General features: G+C 43.3%; 1 protein-coding gene across 3 annotated transcripts in view; it reads right to left on the reverse strand.

The window, feature by feature from the left end:
* SWEETIE (HEAT repeat-containing protein) overlaps nt 1-20,897 on the reverse strand; it is a 198,277-nt gene extending 177,380 nt beyond the window's left edge. For all 3 annotated transcript variants that reach the window (XM_087393941.1, XM_087393940.1, XM_087393939.1), the window contains exons 1-3: nt 20,445-20,897; nt 781-988; nt 300-406 (exon numbers count right to left, since the gene is read on the reverse strand). In XM_087393941.1, coding sequence (XP_087250067.1) covers nt 300-406; nt 781-988; nt 20,445-20,600 — 471 coding nt within the window. In that variant the 5' untranslated portion in view covers nt 20,601-20,897. The remainder of the gene's footprint in view (nt 1-299; nt 407-780; nt 989-20,444) is intronic.
* Nucleotides 20,898-22,446: the final 1,549 nt, after the last annotated feature.

Raw genomic sequence — 22,446 nt, forward strand, 5'->3', positions numbered from 1 at the left:
GTGCATGCAATGGCCATCCCTGCACAAAGCTCTGTCTCATGCAAATTAACCTGAAAGAAACATCACACCTTGCCCTAGCGCTCAAAAAGCAAACATCTAACTGGTTCAATGAAGCCAGAGTCCCGCCACTACCAATTTTTATAATTATCTAATGCGGAAAAGCTTTTCATGAAAGACCAAACGAAAGGCTTTTTACATTTAGCTTATAAGATAGTTAGTAACTCTTAGATATTTTGAGAATACATAGGTTTTTTTGAGAAGTGTATACATTAAGGGGCTGGAGTATAACTTGGAACAACCTCAGGAAATCTCATCAACTTGACAACGATACTGCTGGTCTCAGGCAGCCCTGAAGTGATTTTCTGACCATACCAACGATACAAGGCACCAAGGCAATTGGCAGCTCCTGCAAGATCAACAAAGCTTTAGAATGTAAAAACAAGAAAAACAAATCTTGAACATGCTGAGGTCACATGAACCAAGTGTATATCCTCTCACACAAGTAATGCCCATGAGAAGTGAGGAGTGAGGAGTGTAAACCAGGCGGCATTCTTTAGGACAAGGCATAAAACTGATCACAATTCGTATCGATCTCAACAATCAAATAAGAGCATTATTCCCCTCTCCTGATCCGTCAATTTTTTGTTTTGTTTAAGTAATCTCTCACCATCTCCGAGCTTAAGCTTGATATGAGAACTACATATGTCAACATAATCATCAACATTTCAAGCAATTGTATAAAATCAAACAAAACTTCCAGAGTGCTCAGCCTTTGTATACCAATATAACATGAGGTGTCAGCCTTCCGTGTTTCAGAAAGCCAACCCTGCAAACTGCTTGCTCTTGAATAGATGGAAATGCTATCCCCTTTCTCTATTAACTGTATGAGAGCTTTGGACGCAAGGCGACGGACAGGTGGTCGAGCTCCAAGTAAAAGTAAGGCTTGCAGAGCATCCTCACATTTCCGCTGGCAAGCGAGTATGGTCTCCTAATTTCACAAAGGAGAAAGCAATTCTTGGTGAGCCAAAACCAGAAGAGGGACAGGAAAATGAAATTTGAGCACAATGCATTTTGCATTTCCACTGGCCATTAAGCATGTTCTACAAAGGAGAAAATGATTCTTGGTTAGAAAAGACCACATCACAGTCAGGAAAACGAAAATGCAAAAAGTCAGCTGATAGACAAAAGCAGATGCTGTAGCAGGACTGAAACTTTTGACATTAACAACTGACTACCACATCCACGGAAGCAACAGTGAAGGAAGAAGAGGCTCACATCAAAACCTGTACATTCATCTTCTTCAAACCAGTCACTTCTCTCTGTACATTTCACCTACTCCCTCACCAATCCTCCCGCATCTCCCTCTTTGTTCCTCTAGAATTCTCCTCCACTGCTTTATCTCCTAAACGTTTCTGTTTTTTGTTCTTTACACTACACCTTAGCCTCTTTAAAACTACAACTCTATCCCCTTTAAAGACACAACCACCCCAATGCTTAATTACATAACTTGGGTTCCAATAACCCGATCGGCGTTAAATGGGTCACAACCAGAAACCCGCGAGAGACCCAACCTCCCTCTGCACTCTATAGCAGAGATGGGTTTGCTACAGCCTCCTGCACCGGTGCAACTAAAACCCACAAAACGCCCCATATCGGGATTAACTAATGTTTCACATCACATTTTCCCCCAGCTGCTGAGCATGCAGCAATGCATACTCAAGAGCTGTACAAACTGAAAAGGCTTCACTTTCCCTACCCCGAAGCGATGTAGAAGCTTGTATGTGGAGCCAACTCCTCCTCTACAAGTGGATCTTCTGCATATATTCCTTTGAGCTGACCATTAAGAATCCACCCCTTAATGTGTATGCTTGAACATAGCCCCTTTCAAACTTGGACACATCATCCAAGTAAGCCCACATGCTCTAATGAATCCCATCACCCAACAGTCATCACAATCACTCCGTTTAGCCTGCTTTTGAATACAAGCCTCAAGGACCAGATACAACATGAGTAGAACACATTCTTGTCCATTGGAACTTTGCTTGCTAAATGAGAAGGCAAAGTCATCCAAGGACTCATCGAAGAGGCCATCATAACAAAATCAACAGTTCCGAGAGCACAATGAAAGCACAAGTTTCGACGTCCACATCTGAAGCATCACATGCCGGCATCCCTTTCACTTGACAACCACTTAAACCCAAGGAAGAAGCTGACTTCATAGCAACATCCCCATGACACGCATTCGAAGAACAACCCTCTTGCACAGCGTGATCACATGTGCCAAGTACGACCCCGTGGTATCCATTCCACCCATGGACTCACCACCCTGTGTGGTCTTGTAGCATGGATGAACCTCGCCAGTGTCCTCTTCCTCAAATAGACCATCTAGACTATAGATTGCATCATCCTCAAGACTCATGGCATCCATCACACTCATAAAGTAGACTCAAAGACAACACATCATCAGAAAACACAAAATCCTCATCCACATAAACTTGTGCTTTCGCCATAGTATCCTCAAGCATGTCTTCAGTATTATTAGCAAGGTCTTCATCATCGAAACATCCACCTTCAAGAAAAGAAGCAGTGACACATTGCTCGTTAACCTTCAGCTCTTCCCATGCTTCTATTTCAAGCCCCTTTACCTTGAACCTCTTCACCAAATCCTTTGTAAGAAGTCTCCAATTTGGGTGAACCTCACAGGGAAGTGCATCATACCATGTCTGTGCCTATTTGTGGAGTCCTTCACCCAAATATATCCCCTTGTGTAATCACCATGAATACAATGTTTCTTGTATTCCATTTTTGCACAACCAATAAAGTCATCTACGTTGTCAGAACCATCACCATAGAAGTACTTGGCTTTTCTGCACCCAACAGAATAACTCAGAATCTCTCTCTCCCACAAAATCTCCCTGGGAAAAATATGACACTTTTCTACTTTAAACCGTCTGCTTGCAACATTCAGCCATCATCTTATGCCTCCCCATCATGATCGCTCCATGCAAAGCATAGCATAAATACTCATATGTTCATAGCCTATCTCACATTTCTCTAGCTCAACACCTACCCACCAGCTACATTCACACTACGGCCACCCATGGTCTCAAGTAAGCATTAACACACTATCTAAGGCCTTCACTAAACTAAACCACACAATCCCAAAAAACTCCTGCAAACCAAAAAGAAACCGTCTCCAAACCACCCGCAAAATATATCCACACTGCAGGCCACTCAAAAGCCCAAATACACCAACCAATGCTTCACAAAAAAATAGCAAAACCGTGAAGCTTCAAACACCCATGCAAACAACCCATTCAAATAAGCCTACAATGCTTCACCGAAGCCTGCAAAATCCTATTTAGCTCCTCTACAAACACAAGAAGACGGCCCAAAAGATGGCCCATCACCCAAGGCATCAACTTGCATCAAAACCCCATCTGTGCTTTCCCTATGTCCCAATTCTTGTAACCAATTCAAGGGCCAAAGCTAACCTTCATACAATGTTCCAAAGCAAAGCGACAGCTCCTAAGTTGAGATTAACCATCGAACAACCTCTTACACAACACCAACTATCCTTGCATCAGAGCAGCAACATGCAACTAGACTTGCCTATCTACCATTGTCTTTGAGCCCTTGGTGCGTCAAGCCCACAAGCAAATAAAGCCACAACCGACTGCTAGCAGTGCCACTCCACCTCAGACACCCACTCCCCGTCAACTCCTACATAGCCATCGCTACGCTCTTCTCGCGACCTTGCTTTCTCACTAGCGACAATTCTTCACACTGGCAAAACAATTCCCCTTCAAGCTTCCATGCTCACTGCCCCAAATATAGCAGAACTGAAATTTTTAGATTAACGACTGACTACCACATCTACAAAAGTAAGAGCGAAGGAAGGAGAGGCTGCCATCAAAACCTGTACATTCATCTTCTTCAAACCAGTCCCTTCTCTTTGTACACTTCCTCCTCACAAATCCTCCCACATCTCCCTTTATGAGTACACTGGTATAATGTGCAGCAATTCTTCCCATTCCCCTCTACTTTTGCCAAACTTCCAAGCTTCGTATCCTTAGCCTTTCAACCACAACCACTGACGTGCCAAAGAACCATGAAGGGACATACCCCTTCGCAAAGAGACACGACCGTTCAAAGGGATGCACCCCTTCGAATAGATGCACCCTTTCACTCCATGCGCACAATAAGGTGCCTAGTCGCACCCTTTCACGAAGAGGCACACCCTTTTGATGATAGGTCACACCTCTTCATGACCTAAGGGTGCCAAGCACTCACCCTTATATTAAGGGTCGCATGGGCATTGCAAAAAACATTGACCTTTTTACCTGAAATGAAATGAGAACCCAAGGCGAGGGTTTGTTAGGCCCAACCCAGAATGTAGTCCAAGTTCTACTCTGATCCCAAGTCCTACAAGACAATAAAGGGAGATCAAATTTGGGAGCTCGTCAACTCACCACCAAACCATAGATCCAATATAAAGGATCACCCTCCAAGCTTAAGGCTAGCCAAGCTCCACACCATGACCTATGGCTACAAACCCCATGTTCTATACGACAAGAATCCTCCAATCAAGGTAATTCGGCCTAACTAGACATAGGCTTACTCAAGGTCCCAATATCCCAAGGAGTCCAGCCCGAGGGATTCCCATAAATGAGCCCACAGCTCATATACAAACAGGAATTAATCCGATGGAAAGTAATGAGATGCAAAATTACCTCGGAGAGGACATTTCAAAGTTCAAAAGGCAGCTAATCTGCAAAATGAGGACCAATTCACATCATTTAGAGGTGGAGAGGGGGAAGTAGACAAGATTCAAGGTCCCAAGAGAGGCAAGAATCTGCAAAATCTAAAATTAGTAGCCTATGCTCCTAAGATATCGAGCCGAGGCACACATCTGAGAAAAGTATGATGGCAACAAAGACAAACTGAAAACTCTGTTGGAACAGCAATCAACAAGCTAGGGGGCTACCTAAAGAAAGTATTGGAACACTGCAACAAACTACTGGGACTAGCGCACAAGCTAGTTCAGCAAGTACTCACAACATAGCAAGCTTTGTAAAGACCACAATTAGTTAATAGTGGTCGCCAATCCCATCGATCCTGAAGGGTCTCGAAAGACATTTAATACAATCATTTCATATCATATCATCTCCCCCCCCCCCTCTCTCTCTCTCTCTCTTCAAGTATCAGATGTATCTGATCAGACTTGATATTTGCTTTGATATGATGATGATGATCTTATGGCTATGTAGTACTTAGCACTTAGCATTTAGCACTTAGCATGGGTGATGATGCTCGTTTAGTAGCTTCACCCTTTCAGTTTATTGTATCAGGTTTCTCTCAGTCTATAAAACCATCGGTCTTTTGAAGACTTTTAAAAACCTTCTTTCTTTCTTTCTCTCTCTCCCTCCCTCCCACTTAGCTCCTTCTCACCTAGTTCCACTCTTAGCCACAGTTGTTGCAGTAGCAGCAGCCGCCTTCAGCGCAAAGCGTCAAAACAACACACACATAGAGGATGCGTGCACCCTCATGCTCGATTTCGGGCTGCGCAATAGCAGCACTTCTAGGTTCACGTTATGAGCAGACGCCTTAGCTTTAGGCATAGGTCATGCCACCCACAGCAGCTGGCAGACTCTGCTTCAAGCTCCATCTTGAGCAGAACAACTAGTACAAAGCTAGATTGGTGGTGAAGGGATATGCTCAATTAGAGGGTCTTGACTTTGATGAGACCTTTGCCCCAACTGCTCGGATGACATCGATCCGGACAGTCATAGCTTTGGCTGCACATCACAGTTGGTCCATCTTTCAGATGGACGTCAAATCTGCATCCTTAATGGGACCCTAGAGGAGGAGGTTTATGTTGAGCAACCCCCAGGGTTTCATGTTCCAGGGTCCACATCACAGGTCTGCAGATTGAGGAAGGCACTATATGGACTGAAACAGGCCCCCAGAGCATGGTACCAGTGTATAGATGAGTTCTTTGATAGGATTGGGCTCAAGAGGAGTCCTTCTGATCCCCTCTACTTCTTCATTGAGGGAGGGACGATGCTGGTTGTCATTTTGTATGTGGATGATATCATGCTCGCAAGGAATCACAAGGATAGAATAGCCCAAGTCAAGAAGCTGCTTATGACAGAGTTCGAGATGTCAAACTTGGGGCTGCTCCATTACTTCCTTGGTATTGAGGTACGGTAGAGCAGTGACAACATTTTCATTTGTTAGGAGAAATATTGTCATGAGCTGCTTAGGAGGTTCCAAATGGAGAACTGCAAGCCTGTAGTTACACCAATGGAGGTTGGGCTGAAATTCAGCATCCATGATTCATCGACATTGGTGGATGTTGGACGTTACCGACGGTTGGTAGGGAGTCTTCTATACCTTACCAACACTCGGCACGACATCTCTTTCTCCGTTGGAGTCTTATGCAAGTTCTTTGCCAAACCCAAGGAGGCACACTGGAGAGTAGGATTAAGAGTACTACGGTACCTATAGGATACTCGTACCTATGGCATTACCTACACCTCAGACTTGGACCTTGGGGGTTTATGTGATTCTGATTGGGCCGGGGACTTCGATACTCGGAGATCCACTACATGCTATTGTTTTGTGCTTTCTTTAGGAGCTATCTCATGGCTTAGCAAGAAGCAACCTTCCGTTGCCCTCTCATCGATGGAGCCGAAGTATAGGATTGCATGCACCACAGCATGCGAATCTTTGTGGCTCAGATGGATCTTGGAGAATCTGGACTAGACACAGACGGAGGCGACCGTGATCTTATGTGACAACCAGGGTTACATGGCAATTGCGAAGAATCTGGTGTTTCACGCCAGAACCAAGCACATCGAGGTTCACTACCATTTTGTTCGAGAGCTCATCATCGATGGCATTGTTAAGCTGATGTACGTTCCCACCACCGACAACCTTGCTGATGTTTTCATGAAGGCTCTCCCTCGAGAGCAACTGGAGCATCTGATCACACACATGGGTATTGGCCCACCATTGGGTCATTAAAAGGGGGTGTTAGAATTCGTGGTTAATGCCCCACATGTTTTGCCCCCCATTTATGAGGAGAAGGGCAAGGGGCTTAGGCGGTTAGAAGAAGGAGTGATTGAGAGGGGGTCGCCGACCGGTCAAAGTCAATGGTCAGTGGTCAATGGCCGGTGGTCAAGGTCAATGGTCGATGGCCAAGGTCAATGGCCGGTGGTCAAGGTCAATGGCCGGTAGTCAAGGTCAATGGCCGGTGGCCAATGTCAATGGTCAGTGGTCAAGGTCAATGGTCGGTGGCCAATGTCAAAGGTCGGTGGTCAAGGTCAATGGTCGATGGCCAAGGTCAATGGTCGGTGGTCAATCCACCACCCCTTTGTGGCCTCTCCCCTCTATTATATAAAGCCCCCTTCCCCCTCACTATCATATAGCACTCAAGCCTTCAGCCTCTTAGCACTGAAGCTGATCCAGCAGCGTGCACTTAGTGAGGAGAAGGCAACTTGTCTAGCCCATCGTTGATGGAAGAAGATTGCAGCAACTGCTGCCCTTTGTAGCTGCTCCTCTTACAGTCTTTTGCCCTTCATTCTAGAAGGAAGAACTTGTTCAGTTTTGCCATCTCCTTTGTTACTTTGTTGAGTTGTTTCCCAGCAAGTATTCATCTCTTTTGCTTCCACTGTACCATGATTTCTAACACAAAGGCCATCCAATTGGGGCCTGGCTTAGGCCACGATTGAGGCCTAGTTTGACGCATGTTATGGCTGGTTTGGGACGCGGATGCAATTTCTACCTTGGGTTGTGATCATTCTTTCGCGGTTTTCTCACCAGTACATGCAAAGTTTTTCCTCTTTACTCATATGTAGTCTCTTCTCTCTCTAGTCACAATTTGTTGTCTCTCTCTGCTCGCAAATCTGCTCCCTATCTCTGTATGTATATTTAGCTGCACTTTGACAGATCTTGTTATGCTCGTTATATTATATATTGATGACCTTATCCTCTCTAGAAATCATCGGAAAATAATATGAGATACCCAAGTCATGCTTCAAAATGAATTTGAGGTGACCGATCTTGGAGATTACTTCCTCTTCTTGGAGATTCAAAGGTTGGCTAATGGAATATTCCTTAGCCAGAACAGGTATTGTCTAGAGCTTCTAGAGAGACTCCGAGACTCTCGATGGCACATAGCAGGCCAGCAGTTACTCCTATGGATCCAAGGGGGTACATATCTTTTGCAGTTAGGGTATTGAGCAAGTTCTCACAATCACCACACTAGACACATTGGTCTATAGGTTTGAGAGTTCTCCGATATTTGAAGGGAAGGGGGTGTTGAAAGAGAGCAGTGCCTGCCTGTGAGCCCCTTTACAAGGACATTAGGGCTGCTCAGGGTTCTTGTTATACATATTTATACGGCCCTATGTTTTGGGCAGGCACCATTGAGGGGAGAATCCTTTTTGAGTTAGACACAGCAGGGCCTGGAGACCCTGCTGCCTGCAGCAATTTGCTGCAGAATTTGGCAGCCTTAGGGGATGCTCTAGGCTGCCACGAGCAATCCCAAATCTAGGCAACAAAGACCCAGTAGAGAGGTCTTTTGTAGGCCAGCAGCCTAAGTCAGACAGACCTACTTTGTTCCAGTTGGCGAGCCAATGACAAAGTTGTGCTTATGCGGAAGCGCAATTTCCAATTGAATTACTCGATAAACTTAGAATTTCAAATAGCCATTATTTTGAGATGAACATGCACACTGTTAGAATTATAGATATAATTCAGCAGTGACCAATGTAATTTAATAAGCTAGTTAGGGGCACTTTTCCCTCTTTAAGAGGTTTTTCCCCCTAACCGCAGTTAATCCACTAACTATGGTTAGTGACTACTAAGGTTTTGTCACTAGGACAAAACCTTATCTCACTCCTTCAGTTGTATCTCTCTTACTCTCATCTATTTGCAACTAAGCTTTCAGCTCTCACTCTCTCCTGCTTCTTGCTCTCATTTGCTCTCTCTCTTTCCCATTCTCACATTTGGTATCAGAACCTCGTTGAGCTCTTGCCTCCAGCCCAAGCTCCTCGTGCCCGTACAGTTCGTGCTCCTGCTACTACATCCCGTCCGTACAGCTCTGCTTCCGTACCATTTTGTACAGTCTCCGTTGGCTGCATCGTACGTCCGTACAACTACAACGCCGTACAACTGTAGCGTCGCCAGCCGTACATCGTCACCAACCGTACACATGCAGTTCGTTTGTACATCCCGCATGTGTGGCGCCGTACAATCTGTGTCTCTGTACGACCATACAGTCCAGTCGCAGATATCGTACGACACATTTTGTACCTGTAGCTGTACAACCAGCACGCCATCCCGTCCGTACAAGCTATATACAGCCATACGTTTGTACTTTTGGCAGGTCCTACAAGCGACTTGTCCGTACCATCGTTCGTACAGCTGCTGGGTCGTACAGCTTGCAGACCTCCGTACAACCTGCGTGCCTATCCGTACAGTACCTTCCGTACCTGTCCGTACATTTCGTACAACCTGCAGCAGACAGTTCGTCCGTACAGTACGAACATCCGTACTTTCTACGTGCAGCCCATCCGTACAGGCACTCTTGAAGTTGGTCGTTTGGCAGGTACACTTAGCAGGAAGCCATTGATTGGCAGAGCAATTTTTGGACAGATTTGAGCACATTCTGTGAATTGGACATTTTGTTAGATTTAGGGCTTTTGTCCATTTTTTGGCACACACTGCACTTGCAAAGATTGGCCAAGAAATTGGGGCTTTTGCAGGAGATTAGATATTTGGGTGAAATTTGGCTCAATTTCAACTCCAAATTTGGGGCTTTTGTTCAAAAATTGCAGATTTGGGGCTTTTAGTAAATTTGCCCCTTTTTGGTTGCAATTTCAAGCCACAAATTGGGGCTTTTGTGTTGGGAGAGCAATTTGACAGATTTCAGCTCACAATGCCTTTCTTGAAGTGTTTTGCAGCACTTTTGGCAGATTCTGGAGAGTTTTTGATGCTTGGACAGATTTCTGACAGTGCAAGTGCAGAAATCTGAGTTGTATTTACAACCAGTGCTTGGCTGTGTTTTTTAAGGGTTGTGCATTTCATTCCCAGTAAGGGAATTCAGTTTTGTATCTGCTAAAATCTCTTTCTCAGATATGGCCCAGCAAAATCAGAATGATTTCCTGTTCGGTGGTCTTTCACAGGAAGACAAGTTGGATGGTACCAACTACTCCCTATGGAGTTTTATGGTACGCAATATTCTGATTTCTCGCAATTTATGGGATTATGTGAATGGGGATGAGATCCGACCAGCAGGTATGGCACCTAATACCCCTCCCCAGCAAGGAGGTGGAAGAGGTCGTGCACAGGGTGCAGTTGCAGGACAGGTTGTTGGTGCTGCTGTAGCCACCACTCCAGAACAAAAGAGATGGGATTCACGGGATGCCTTAGCTTTGTCATGCATCTCTCTTTCTCCGATTAATGATCCATCTACACCGGCACATTTCCCTACACACATAGGACAATCTTAGGCACATTTTAACGTGAAGGCAGCGTGGGATATCTTAGAAAGCATGTATGCAGCCCGGAATGATGCAAGGGTATCTTTCTTGAAAAGAGAGTTAAGTAATACACATATGGAAGAGGGTGACTCCATGTCAATCCACCTCACAAAGCTACAGGATCTCAGAGAGCAATTATTGAACATTGATGAGATTATTCCTGATTCAGAGATGATTACCACCACTCTGAATTCTCTTCCTGAGACTTATCTCAGCTTTCATACCTCCCTGAACTTATCATTGAGGGGGGGTGCAAATCCTCTCACTTTTCATGAGTTGATAGGACTTCTACTTCAGGAAGAGCAGACCAAGAAAAACTTGGCTTCACGTGCAGGTGAACAAGCTATGCTCTCAAAGTTCAAGTCAAAAGGAAAGGGACAGGCAAAGACATCAGTAAATCAGCCTTCCAATGGGTCAGGACAGCCTTCACAAAAGGCTAAGAATGATGCAAGTAAGCCCAAGAAGAAGGGTTTTTGTCATTACTGCAAAAAGCCAGGTCATCACATTGCAGAATGCGGGAAAAGGCTTGCAAAAGAGAAGAAAAACAGCTCCGGTATGGCTGTTTTAGATTCAGCTCCTCATGCATCTGACAGTGGGGATGCTGCAGCCAACTTTGTTGGACAGGATTATGCCTTTTTATCTTGCATTTCAGATTCTAGGCTGGCTGCTCCAGATGCTCAGGATAGTACAGCCACTTGTAATGACCATACATATGCCTTTTTGACTTGCAGTTATGATCCTTCCACGAATGCATCAGCTTTCAGTGTCAATGTAACACTGAATACTTGGTATTTGGACAGCTGTGCCTCCAAGCATATCACTTCTAGGAAGTGTCTCTTCACTTCCTTGCATCCACCTCCCGTTGGTAAGAAAGTCACTTGTGCCAACAACTCGTCATATTCAGTACATGGTACAGGAGAAGTTGAGCTTACCGCCATGGATGGCTCAATTTTCAGACTTTCAGATGTCTTGTATGTGCCTGGTATCACCAAGAATCTCCTTTCAGTGTCCACTCTTAACAGTGGCTGGATTTCAGGTCAACTTTGAGGATGACAAATGTGCTGTCCGAGACAGAGAAAATGATTATGCCTTGAGATTATCTGGTACTCTGCTGCGTGGGCTTTTTCAGCTTGATCTTTTTGAGAAAAGAGCAGCCCATGCTCTTGCAGTTTCTACTCCTACTGCTGCCATGCAAAGTTATGGCATGCCAGATATGGCCACATGCATTACAACAGCTTGATGACACTTCAAAAGCACTCTATGGTTGATGCATTGACACCTCTTAAGATACCTCCTCCACATGCCTGTGAAGGGTGCATTTTAGGCAAGATGCACATATTCCCCTTCAAAAAGGATGGCTCAGTTAAAGCTGTCCAAAAATTACAGCTTATACACAGTGATGTCTGTGGTCCCATGAGGACTCCATCATTGGGTGGTCATCTCTACTTTGTTACTTTTATTGATGATTACTCCAATTTCACTTGGGTCTTTGGACTGAAGCGCAAATCAGAAGTATTCATGGTGTTTAAACACTTTTCAGCCATGGTTGAAAATGAATCTGGACTCAAGATACAGACATTGCGCACAGATAGAGGTGGAGAATACTTGTCTGCAGATATTGATGCTTTTCTGAAAGGCAAGGGTATTGTGCATCAGCTCACAGTGAGGCTGACCCCTCAGCAAAATGGCAAAGCTGAGAGGAAAAATAGAACTCTTATGGAGATGGACAGATGTATGCTGAAAAGCAAACACATGCCTCACAAATTCTGGCTTGAAGGTCTAATGTGTGCCAACTACATCTTAAAAACAAAAACTCCCTATGAAGTCTGGAATGGGAGAAAGCCTTCAGTGGATCATTTCCGTGTCTTTGGATTCTTGCATATGCTCATGTGCCAGTTGAATTTCGACATAAGTTGTCAGATAAGGCAATTAAGTGCATATTTGTTGGGTACAGTGCAGAAAGCAAGGGTAACCGTCTCTACAATCTTGCTACACGCAAGATCATTGTCAGTAGAGATGTGATATTTGCAGAAAATTCAGCTCACACTCATATGCCTTCTTCTTCAGAGGATGTTTTTGAGGGGTTGCTACCCATTGCCTTGGGTTCCCCTGCTGATATTTCTGATGCAAATCAGAATTTACAGCCACCTTCCGATGCTCCAGTTCAGCCACAGGATGTCTTGCCACCTCCACAGGCAGTGGAACAGGTGGTTCAGCAAGAAATTGCAAACATACATGCAGCAAAAACAGTCCCAAACTGGCTGTTACAGACTCTCAGGGAGAGTAAGATTGATGCTCCATTACCTGGCAGGACTCGCAGTGCAGTAAGGCACATGGAAGGTGCTAATTCAGTGGAATCAGCATATGCACGTACTCTTCTCGATGAGGAGGAGCCTGCAACATTCGAAAAAGCAAAGGACAATGAGCCTTGGATGAATGCCATACACGATGAATTGCAGTCCATTCAGAAAAATCAGACTTGGGATGTCGTAGACTTGCCACCAGGTAAACATGCCATTGGTACACGATGGGTTTTCAAGGTGAAACAGAAGCCAGATGGCTCCATTGACAGATACAAGGCAAGGCTGGTTGCCAAAGGCTATGCTTAGAAAAAGGGCATAGATTATGAGGAGACTTTTGCTCCTACATCCTGGATGACCACCATCCGATCTGTTATTGCAATGGCTGCACATTTTGAGTGGAATGTTCATCAGTTGGACATTAAAACAGCCTTCCTAAATGGAGACTTGTTGGAAGAGGTTTATGTCAAACAACCTCCACGCTTTGAAATTTTAGGAAATGCACTTCAGGTATGCAAGCTGAATAAAGCTTTGTATGGGCTGAAACAGGCCCCTCATGCATGGTATGCCAAGATTCATGCCTTTTTGACCAGCAACGGGCTGCATAATAGTCCTACTGAGAGCACCCTCTACATCAAGAAGGATAGGGGGGAAATTTTAGTCATCATTCTTTATGTCCATGACTTACTGCTCACAGGGTCCAATGAAGATAATATTGCAGATTTCAAAGCTGATTTGCAGACCAACTTTGACATGTCAGATTTGGGGCTGCTTCACTTTTATTTGGGGATCCAGTTCTCTCAAGAGAGACGTGGCACTGTTATGTCTCAGTCCAAATATGTGCAGAAACTCTTGGACAGATTTAACATGCATGATTGTAAGCCCATAGCCACTCCCATGGAGCCGGGGCTGAAACTCACAATGCATGATGCAGGAGAATCAGTTGATGCCACATTTTACGGTCAGGCTGTTGGATGCCTCATTTATCTCTGCAACACTAGACCTGATATTCAGTTTACAGTATCTCAGGTGAGCAGGTATATGCACAGCCCAAAAACTATGCATTGGCAGGCAGTTAAGCCCAAAAACTATGCATTGTCATTTGCAGGGCACGAAGTCTTTTGGCTTGTTATTTGCCAGGGGGAGTGAATTGCAGATGCATGCCTACAGTGATTCAGATTGGGCTGGTGATTATGACACTAGGCAGTCCACTAGTGGCAATTGTTTCTTTTTGGGTAAAGCTTGCATTTCCTGGCTAAGCAAGAAACAATCTACAGTGGCTACCTCATCATGTGAAGCTGAGTACAGGGCAGCTTTCACAGCAACAGTTGAATGTGTCTGGCTGCGTCGTCTATTTGCTGATCTTCATCTGTCATTGGAGGGTCCTTCTCCAATTCTCACTGATAGTCAGAGTGCCATTGCAGTGGCAAAGAATCCACTGTTTCATGCTCGCACGAAGCACATTGAGGTTCACTATCACTACGTCAGAGAGAAGTTGCATGCAGGAGAGATCAGTATGATCTTTGTGTCCACACATGACCATGTTGCAAATATTTTCACCAAAGCACTTCCACGTGAAAAGTTTGAGGCATTTCGCAGTGCCCTGAACTTATATCCGTTTGGTGATTAATCATCCTTGTACATGACATTGGCACTGCAAGGGGGTGTTAGAATTATAGATATAATTCAGCAGTGACCAATGTAATTTAATAAGCTAGTTAGGGGCACTTTTCCCTCTTTAAGAGGTTTTTCCCCCTAACCGCAGTTAGTCCACTAACTTTGGTTAGTGACTACTAAGGTTTTGTCACTAGGACAAAACCTTATCTCACTCCTTCAGTTGTATCTCTCTTACTCTCATCTATTTGCAACTAAGCTTTCAGCTCTCACTCTCTCCTGCTTCTTGCTCTCATTTGCTCTCTCTCTTTCCCATTCTCACACACACACACATATCATCCAAATGTCACACAGGTCGCGAAGAGAAGGGAAAAGAGTCCAACCCCCCATGGGGTGTGAATGAGATACACCCCCTACTTCATAGTTGCCAGACGTTTGGAAATGTCACGTTAGGAAACGTGTTTCCAAACGTTTGCAAACGTTTGGAAAAATTTCCAAGCGTGTTTCGATTCAAAATTTTCCCCAAGCACCTATTTTACCAAAAATTATATGCCTACTATATAAGTACACATTCCTGGGACCTAAAATGCATGACTTCATGCACTAATGGCACCCAGAACACTGAGAAACATAGAGGGAAACATTTCAGCGATCTAATATGTTCATACACTCAGACGTGAGCCCGGGAAGGCGTTTTCCAACAAAGCATGATGGCGACAACTCCTTTGATTGTTCTGATAAAAAATAGGGCCAAAAATTGACCTTAGAGCCTTTTGCCCCAAAAACCACTACCAAAAAGATGCGCTTTTTATTTCCAAACGTTTAGCAACGTTTGAAAACGTTTCAAAAAATAAAAAACGTGTTTCATTGCAACCTACTTTAGCTCATCCCAAGTATATTTTGTTTTTTAATGATGCTCCACTTCAATTACAACACTAATGCAAACCCTCGGACAGAACGCAAGGTAACCTAGAAATCCTAGGACATGAATTAGTCCAAAATATATACAATGATCTCCCCAATGAATGAAAAATGGGAAAACTCGACACAAAAAACTATAGGAAACTGTAGAAAAAGTAACCACTGAGAGCCCCTAATAAAAACCAAGTGAAGAGAGACCCAAAACTCGCCAATCTCAGTAAAAGATCTCTGAAATTATTGAATTGACACCAACCTGTCTCTCAATCTTTTGAAACACATAGTTCAAATCAGGAATAATTAGTATTTTTAACCTAAACATGGTTGGCATCTTCAGAATTCTAAGGGTATATGTTAGGAATAAATAAAGCCATTTTTAGAAACACCTACAAATGAACAAACAAAATCTGAAAATCACTTTTAAATGAACTTACAGGTGAAAAACGGAATCTAAAATCATTATTTCATCGCAGACATGACCAAAGCTCTTAGAGGTCAAATTGGTTAGGTTAGAAATAAAAGAATTCACTTTTAGAAGTGATCAAAAGGGAAAAACAAAATCTGTAACAGAGAAAAACAGCCTGAACTGAATCACAATTTTAGTAGAAGGCTAAATCTGAGAATTACACTTACTTTGAGGCTTGTCCCGGGTGTGGGAAGTGGGGAAAACAGAAAGCTGAAGGAGAATTCCAGTAAATTGTCAAGTTGGACAGCAGAAAAGATCATCGAGCAGTAGAAGAGTGAAGCAAAGTTGCCAAACAGCAAGCGGACAGCAAGGAAGAGGGCTACGAAGAGGGCAGCAGGGAGAGGCTGCAAATTTGCAAGAGAGAGCAATTAGACTGCTTAGAACCGATCCCAAACTTCTTATAGACCTTGGGTGAGAGAAGAAAACTATAGAAATCACAAAAAGCAAGCTGAAAAAGGTCTTAATATCTGAAAAAATGATTTCTAATATCTTATTTTCTAATTTTAGCATTTGATTGGTTATTCTAGGTTAGAATAGTTTTTAGAAATTATTTTCATCATTTAATTAGGTCTCTTAAAGATTTTGCCCCATGACCTCTCTATCCATGCACACAATTAATTAAATTAATAGGCCTAGAATAAATGCACATCCTAGGTTTACTGGGCTCATAACTTGACCTTAACAACTCAGAATTTACCCAAACTGAATCCATCCTTTAGACCTCGACATGCTCTATCTAATGTGCATGTGAATGGACAAGGTGCTAAAACTAACACTCAAACATTAGGGCATAGGAAAGGGCAGAGCTGGCAAAGGCAAGCCCAACAAGAAGAGAGACGACAAATCTGATAATGAGGAGGACTCCTCAAGTAGTGAAAGCAAGAACAAGAAGAGATGCTTGTACTGCAACCAGCCAGGTATTATGCGAGGGATTGAAGAAAGAAGGCTGTTCAGAAGAGAAGGAAGGAGTCCAATCACAAATAAGAGTCGTCAAAGCCAACAGCAAATGTGATAACTATGACTATGACTAGGACTATAATTATATATATGTTTTTTTTGTGTGTGTTGAAGAAAATAGAATAAAGACTTGCTCAAAAAACAGTTCACATTTCTAAGCACATAAATACAGATTCAATTTGAAATAACTCAGAATAAACAGTGTCCAGAACTGTAGATTTTATTGCTGGAGCCAAATAGTGAACTTGTGAACAACAACCGTTTGTAGGGTACCAACAGACGAATGGAATTTGTGGCTGCACCAGAAACTCTACTCCACGTGCCTGTAGGAGAGGCTTAGGTAGGCAGGATAGGCAGGAAACAATTGCAGGAGAGGCTGTGAGGGGGGACTGCTGAGCCAGTTTGTTAGCTGACCAGCCTGGTTGACTTTGCCAGGCTGGCTGACTTTGCCAGTTTGTTAGCTGACCAGCCTGGTTGGCTGTAACACATCTACACTTTTCCACAATACATTTTTGGATCACTATTGGATATCCTATTTTCATTTATAATGATCACATGTTTACTGACCACACGTGTCAGTTTTTTTTGTATGAGTTCTTGTGACATGACATCACACCCCGGCCGGTTATTTTCTGCAAATCTTGTGCGCATGGGTATTCACAGTTCAGAGCTCTCAGCATGGCTGATCACCATATATGCTATTTTCAGTATAGCTCGTGACACCTTCAGCATGACCACCACATTATTGACAGTGCCAGCATGACACTTTCAGTGTGTCAATGACACCCTCAGCATGTCTGAGTCACCTCTAGTGGGACTCGATCACCTTCAGATTGACTTATCACCTTCAGCATGGCTTATTTATTTGGTTTATTTATTTTACCATCTTGATTACACTACCTTCGGTATGTTGATGGATCCATACTAGTCACATCTAGTGATAGGATGCTAGAAGCTAGTGTATGAGGTGGACTTCACATCAGCAAAGTTACGAGTCGTTTGACTATTTCCTACCGGATCTCCGCCTGATATTAAGGTATCAACATGCCGTACGAGATTGATGATGCTTTGCACATCCACAAGGGTTTTCTAACACCCGATGGTTCTACAATACCATGGTTTATTCCTGACAGCTTCTGACTGGCTTTGGGGGTGAGCCTTGGTGTCTTGGGCAATGATGCTTAGCTTAACAAGGACATATCAAGATCATGTAGTGTTTAATCGTAAAGGTAAGTGGCCTTGACCTTTCCAAACTCGTAATGCTGGTTATGAAGGTCCTGAAGCTCCTCAGCAACATGTTGAGCATGGGCATCAGCAATTGAACTAGGTCCACCTTACAACCAACCGCTCCGAGTCGATCTCTCAGTACCTTCACATTGTGAGGTAGTTCCGCACGGTGTCACTCTCCTCCATCCTCATGGTGTAAACAGCTGGTTCTGGATCTTGAGGATCCTTGCTATATTGTTTGTTTCGTACATGTCCTGTAGGATGTCCCATGCTTGCGTTGAAGTATCCACCAACTGAACATGCAGAATCTTTCACTTCGTCTGCTATCGTCCCAATGATCAGTGACAATGCTTTGGCATCCACTTTTCTAACAGGTCTAGATCAACTAGTTTTATTATCTTTCCTGATGCAACTTTCATGTCTTTGCGCTTTGGATCTTCTCCCATCATTGCCTTCCATAACTTCCTTGCCACCAAGTGGCTCCGCAGCTTCACCTTCCTGACACATTTACGGGGTTACAACTGTAAAATCCTTTTGCTCTATTTCTTTCACAATCTTCAGGTACCCTAGTGATAAGACCTTGGGAGTGGGCAATGGATGTCTTGAGTTCAAGTCCCCATAGCTTAATTGAGGTACTTCAGCTTTACACCTAAGAAATCAATTGAATTTCTCAATTGAAATATAAAGGCCTTCTTAATTACATTTCTCCTAGGTTGAGTTATATCTAAGGAAATTATATACCTTCGTAAGACTAGAACATCTCCAATCTCATAAACTAGACTTTTTATAAAACAAGCACAAGAACAAAGGAAAGAAGGGAGTTTGTAAGCGACTTTAAACAAAATTAGTAAATAACAAAAATAAAAATAACTTAGTAAGCAAAGCTCTGCTTATGTTCTCACCAGTTGGCAGTACCCAAGCATAAGCTGCTATATGGGTTTCGAAAGATCTCAAAATCTCTTGGTAGCTAACGGAGGAATTAGGAGAGCCACTAGGAGTATGACAAGAGCCACTAGCTAATAGGATAATGCACAGTTATGGCAAACAACAAACATCGGCATTAATACAAAAACACACCCGAATTAATGGAGGAACTAGGGGGGAGCCAATAGGAGGGTATGGCGAGCCAGTAGCTAATAAGGTAATGCACAGTTATGAAAAACCACATCTATCTACATTAATCCAAGCTAAACGCAACAAAATGCAATCTTAACCTCACAACAATCACCCAAAAGATTAGGAACCTTTAGCAATGAAATCCCACCGACATCATTAACATGTATTGACTATATAGTTTTGACATATGCTCTAACCCATATCACACACAAGCATCCATTTATACAAAAGTCTTCATATGGAGTTTCTCTCACCACTCTAGAGGTGAAGGCTAAGCTCAATCATGCCAGAGGCTAGCAAGAAAGGCTAACCAAATAGTCAATAGTCTTTTCATCCACGTTACAACCGCTTGTGAAGCTGAATATTTCATTATAGGCCGTTCCTCAGCCAAAAGCTTAGAATAGATAGGCCTTAAAATAGAAAGATTATTGCAATATCAGCAACTTGGACAAAAACTTCACACGGTGAGATCTACATGTGCTCTAATACAGCAAGAAACATCTTCACAAAGCCTCCATAAGACAAGAAGTTTGAATAGTGCAGGGATATGCTTGGGCTGCAAGATATAACGCTAAGCCTTAAAGGAGAGTGTCCAAAATTATGCTTAGCTTTCCATACTTCAACTACCATTTCTGAGCCGACCAATGGTCATGTGACACCAATTAAGTTCAGCTAGGGCAGCTTGTGTTTGTAATCACCATTAAAAAAAGTTGGGCATGCCACCGCCATCCAGGCTTGTGGAAAAAAACTTAACTCTGGTATAGTATTATACTAGTTGTCTTTCCGTTGTGAGACTCATCAATGAAAGCCCGCTGTCTTCTCCATTTGGCATCCATCTGCTCCACAAGACCTTCCGACAAGCTTTATACATGGATTTCTACCTTCTAAGACAACTTATATTTGATGATCAACAACACGTTCCGTGCTAGGGGAGCGAGAATACTCTCTTCTAGCAAAACAGTACGAGTCATGAAGCAACAAACGGATGCTTTACCCAGTTCTCAATCTTGAGATACCAATTGATGACAGGCATACTGCTTTGTAGCCTCCGAAGTAAAATTACAACTTTCTCGTGAGCCGCATTTGAAAAACATTTTATCACTAGACAGCTCAGTAGTACGCCCTACTTTCATTTCTTTCTCTCCTTATAATTCTCCACGCACAGGCGATACTACCAAGGCAATGAGTCGTGACCATCAGTGGCTATATGATTGACGAGCTCAAAATGTTGGTTTGGAGCTCCGCTGATCGCACTGAAGTATTTAGACATAATAATTTCAAAACAAATTCAGGTACCTTAGATTGGTCTTGCAGGGAGGACAGTAGATCCGAAAGTAAATCGAAGCATATAAGAGGATCGGGTGGCTTCAACGCGGAGGAGGCTGCAATCGATTCAAGTTGCGCGACAAGTATGTCCAACTTGGACAAAGAAAATCCAACCGCGTCCGCCATCGTAAGCCACGAACACGCAAGAGCAGAGGTAAATTGTGAAAACCTTGGCTCAATGTGCGCTTCTTAATATCCTGGAGGCTACCGAAAGAATCAAAGAAGCGATCTATGTCGCTTGATCTCGTAAAAACTTCAGCAGCTGCTGTGACAGGGAATTATCGGAATACAAATTGCTGCACGGCTCAATCTCTCTCTACTGCTCCTCACCAGCGTTCGTTCATCCAAACTGCTAAAGTTTTTTAAGGAGAATTAGATCTGCACACTGGTTCAACCAAAATGCTCTTTTCCCAGCATTCCCAAGAAAATGGAGAAACAGTGGGGTTTTATTAAATCTTTGAGCTTTCCTTACAATGCACCTTGGTGGGTAGTGCCACAATGTGTGATTGGATAGCTTGCCACTTAGTCTTACACTTGTATTACTCTTGCTTAATCACAACCTTTCACTCACCATTGAAGGTTTGAGAAATTGAGTAATTTTGGCTAACCATTGACAAAAGGTATAGAAATGAATTGACAATTGGAGTTCGTTAGTTTAGGATGCCATGTTGTAGGTTGGAGGTGGAGGGTTTGGTTTGTGAAACTTAGAGAATCTTGTGATTTGGGATGGCTCAAATTTGGAGCTCAAAAAGTAGCAATACCTTAGGCAAGAGGACCTCCATGGCTAAGGGAATAGTCCCAGGTATTGGTGTGGACTCAATGGCTACTTAGTTGATTGGTCGATTTTGTTATGTGTGGTTGCTCAAAATGCACAAAATGCTTAGAGACTTGCTATTGATCACTGGGTACAATCCTCAAGGATTTGGATTGGGTTTCTACTAAAGGGGTTGGTAGAGAGTTGGAGTCTAAGAAAAAGATTAGTTTTGGAAATTTTTTTACTACTAATGCTACTAAGGTTCATGGGACCTAATTATTGTACCTCCGAAAACTAGACTTCTAGGGGGTGGCCCATTAGATCGTGGGTGGTGATGACCTTGTTGGTTGTGCTTGAATGTGGTCCTTATACCTATGGCTTCTAGGGGGTCTTAGCAAGCCATCTTATCTTCTTGACTCCCTCGACTTGCCTATGTGTAGAGTGAATCTGGTGACCTACTTCTTGAGCTTCACTTATTGGCTTCAAGTTCAAAGTAGTGGGCAACTTGAGTGGGTACCCAATTCTAAGCAACGTGGCTAACCACCATTGCTGTGTGGCTTGATGAATGGGTCATTTTCTCTTACATTCCTTGTATACGATTGCATGTCAAGCTCTCTAACAAAAAGTAAAGAAAATTTGAAACATCATCAAAAGGGACCTTAGGGAGTGCATCAAATGAAAGCTCAAGTGGAGGTATTGGCTAGACTTATTCCTCTAACGATTGAGGCAATTCTTTTGTGGGTGGCTCTTGGTGGGTAGGGACTCTTCACAAAGGTGATACTATCTTGAGATAATTTTTCCAAGGGTTGTGCCTATTGAATTGAAGGTGGAAGGGGGATCATCTAGGGGACTCCTCCTCTTAGGAATGTGCTTATAGGGCTAGCTTGCTACTCCTCGTAGGATTGTGCCTCTAGGGCCAACTTGCTACTCAATCCGGTACTTGGCTTGATGGTTACCATGGGTACCAACATCGTCTTGAGGTTTGTGACTTGGACACCAATGTTTGAGTTGATGAAGAGGACATAGTGATGAGTGGCCAATGTATTTATTGCTCCACTAGTTATGCCAAAGGATTTAGTGGTGGACTTTGAGCTTAAATGGGTCTTACTCCTTTATGCACCTTCAAAAGTCATGTAGATTAAAGAAAGGTGTTTCCCAACCTAATGTATTCAGAGAGGAAGAGGCTTAGCACCTCATCTAATTTGTGGCCAATGAGGT

This window comes from Dipteris shenzhenensis, chromosome 22 (genome assembly GCF_047967505.1).
Source record: "Dipteris shenzhenensis isolate YYH24624 ecotype China chromosome 22, Dip_SZ_1.0, whole genome shotgun sequence".
Taxonomy (NCBI): domain Eukaryota; kingdom Viridiplantae; phylum Streptophyta; class Polypodiopsida; order Gleicheniales; family Dipteridaceae; genus Dipteris; species Dipteris shenzhenensis.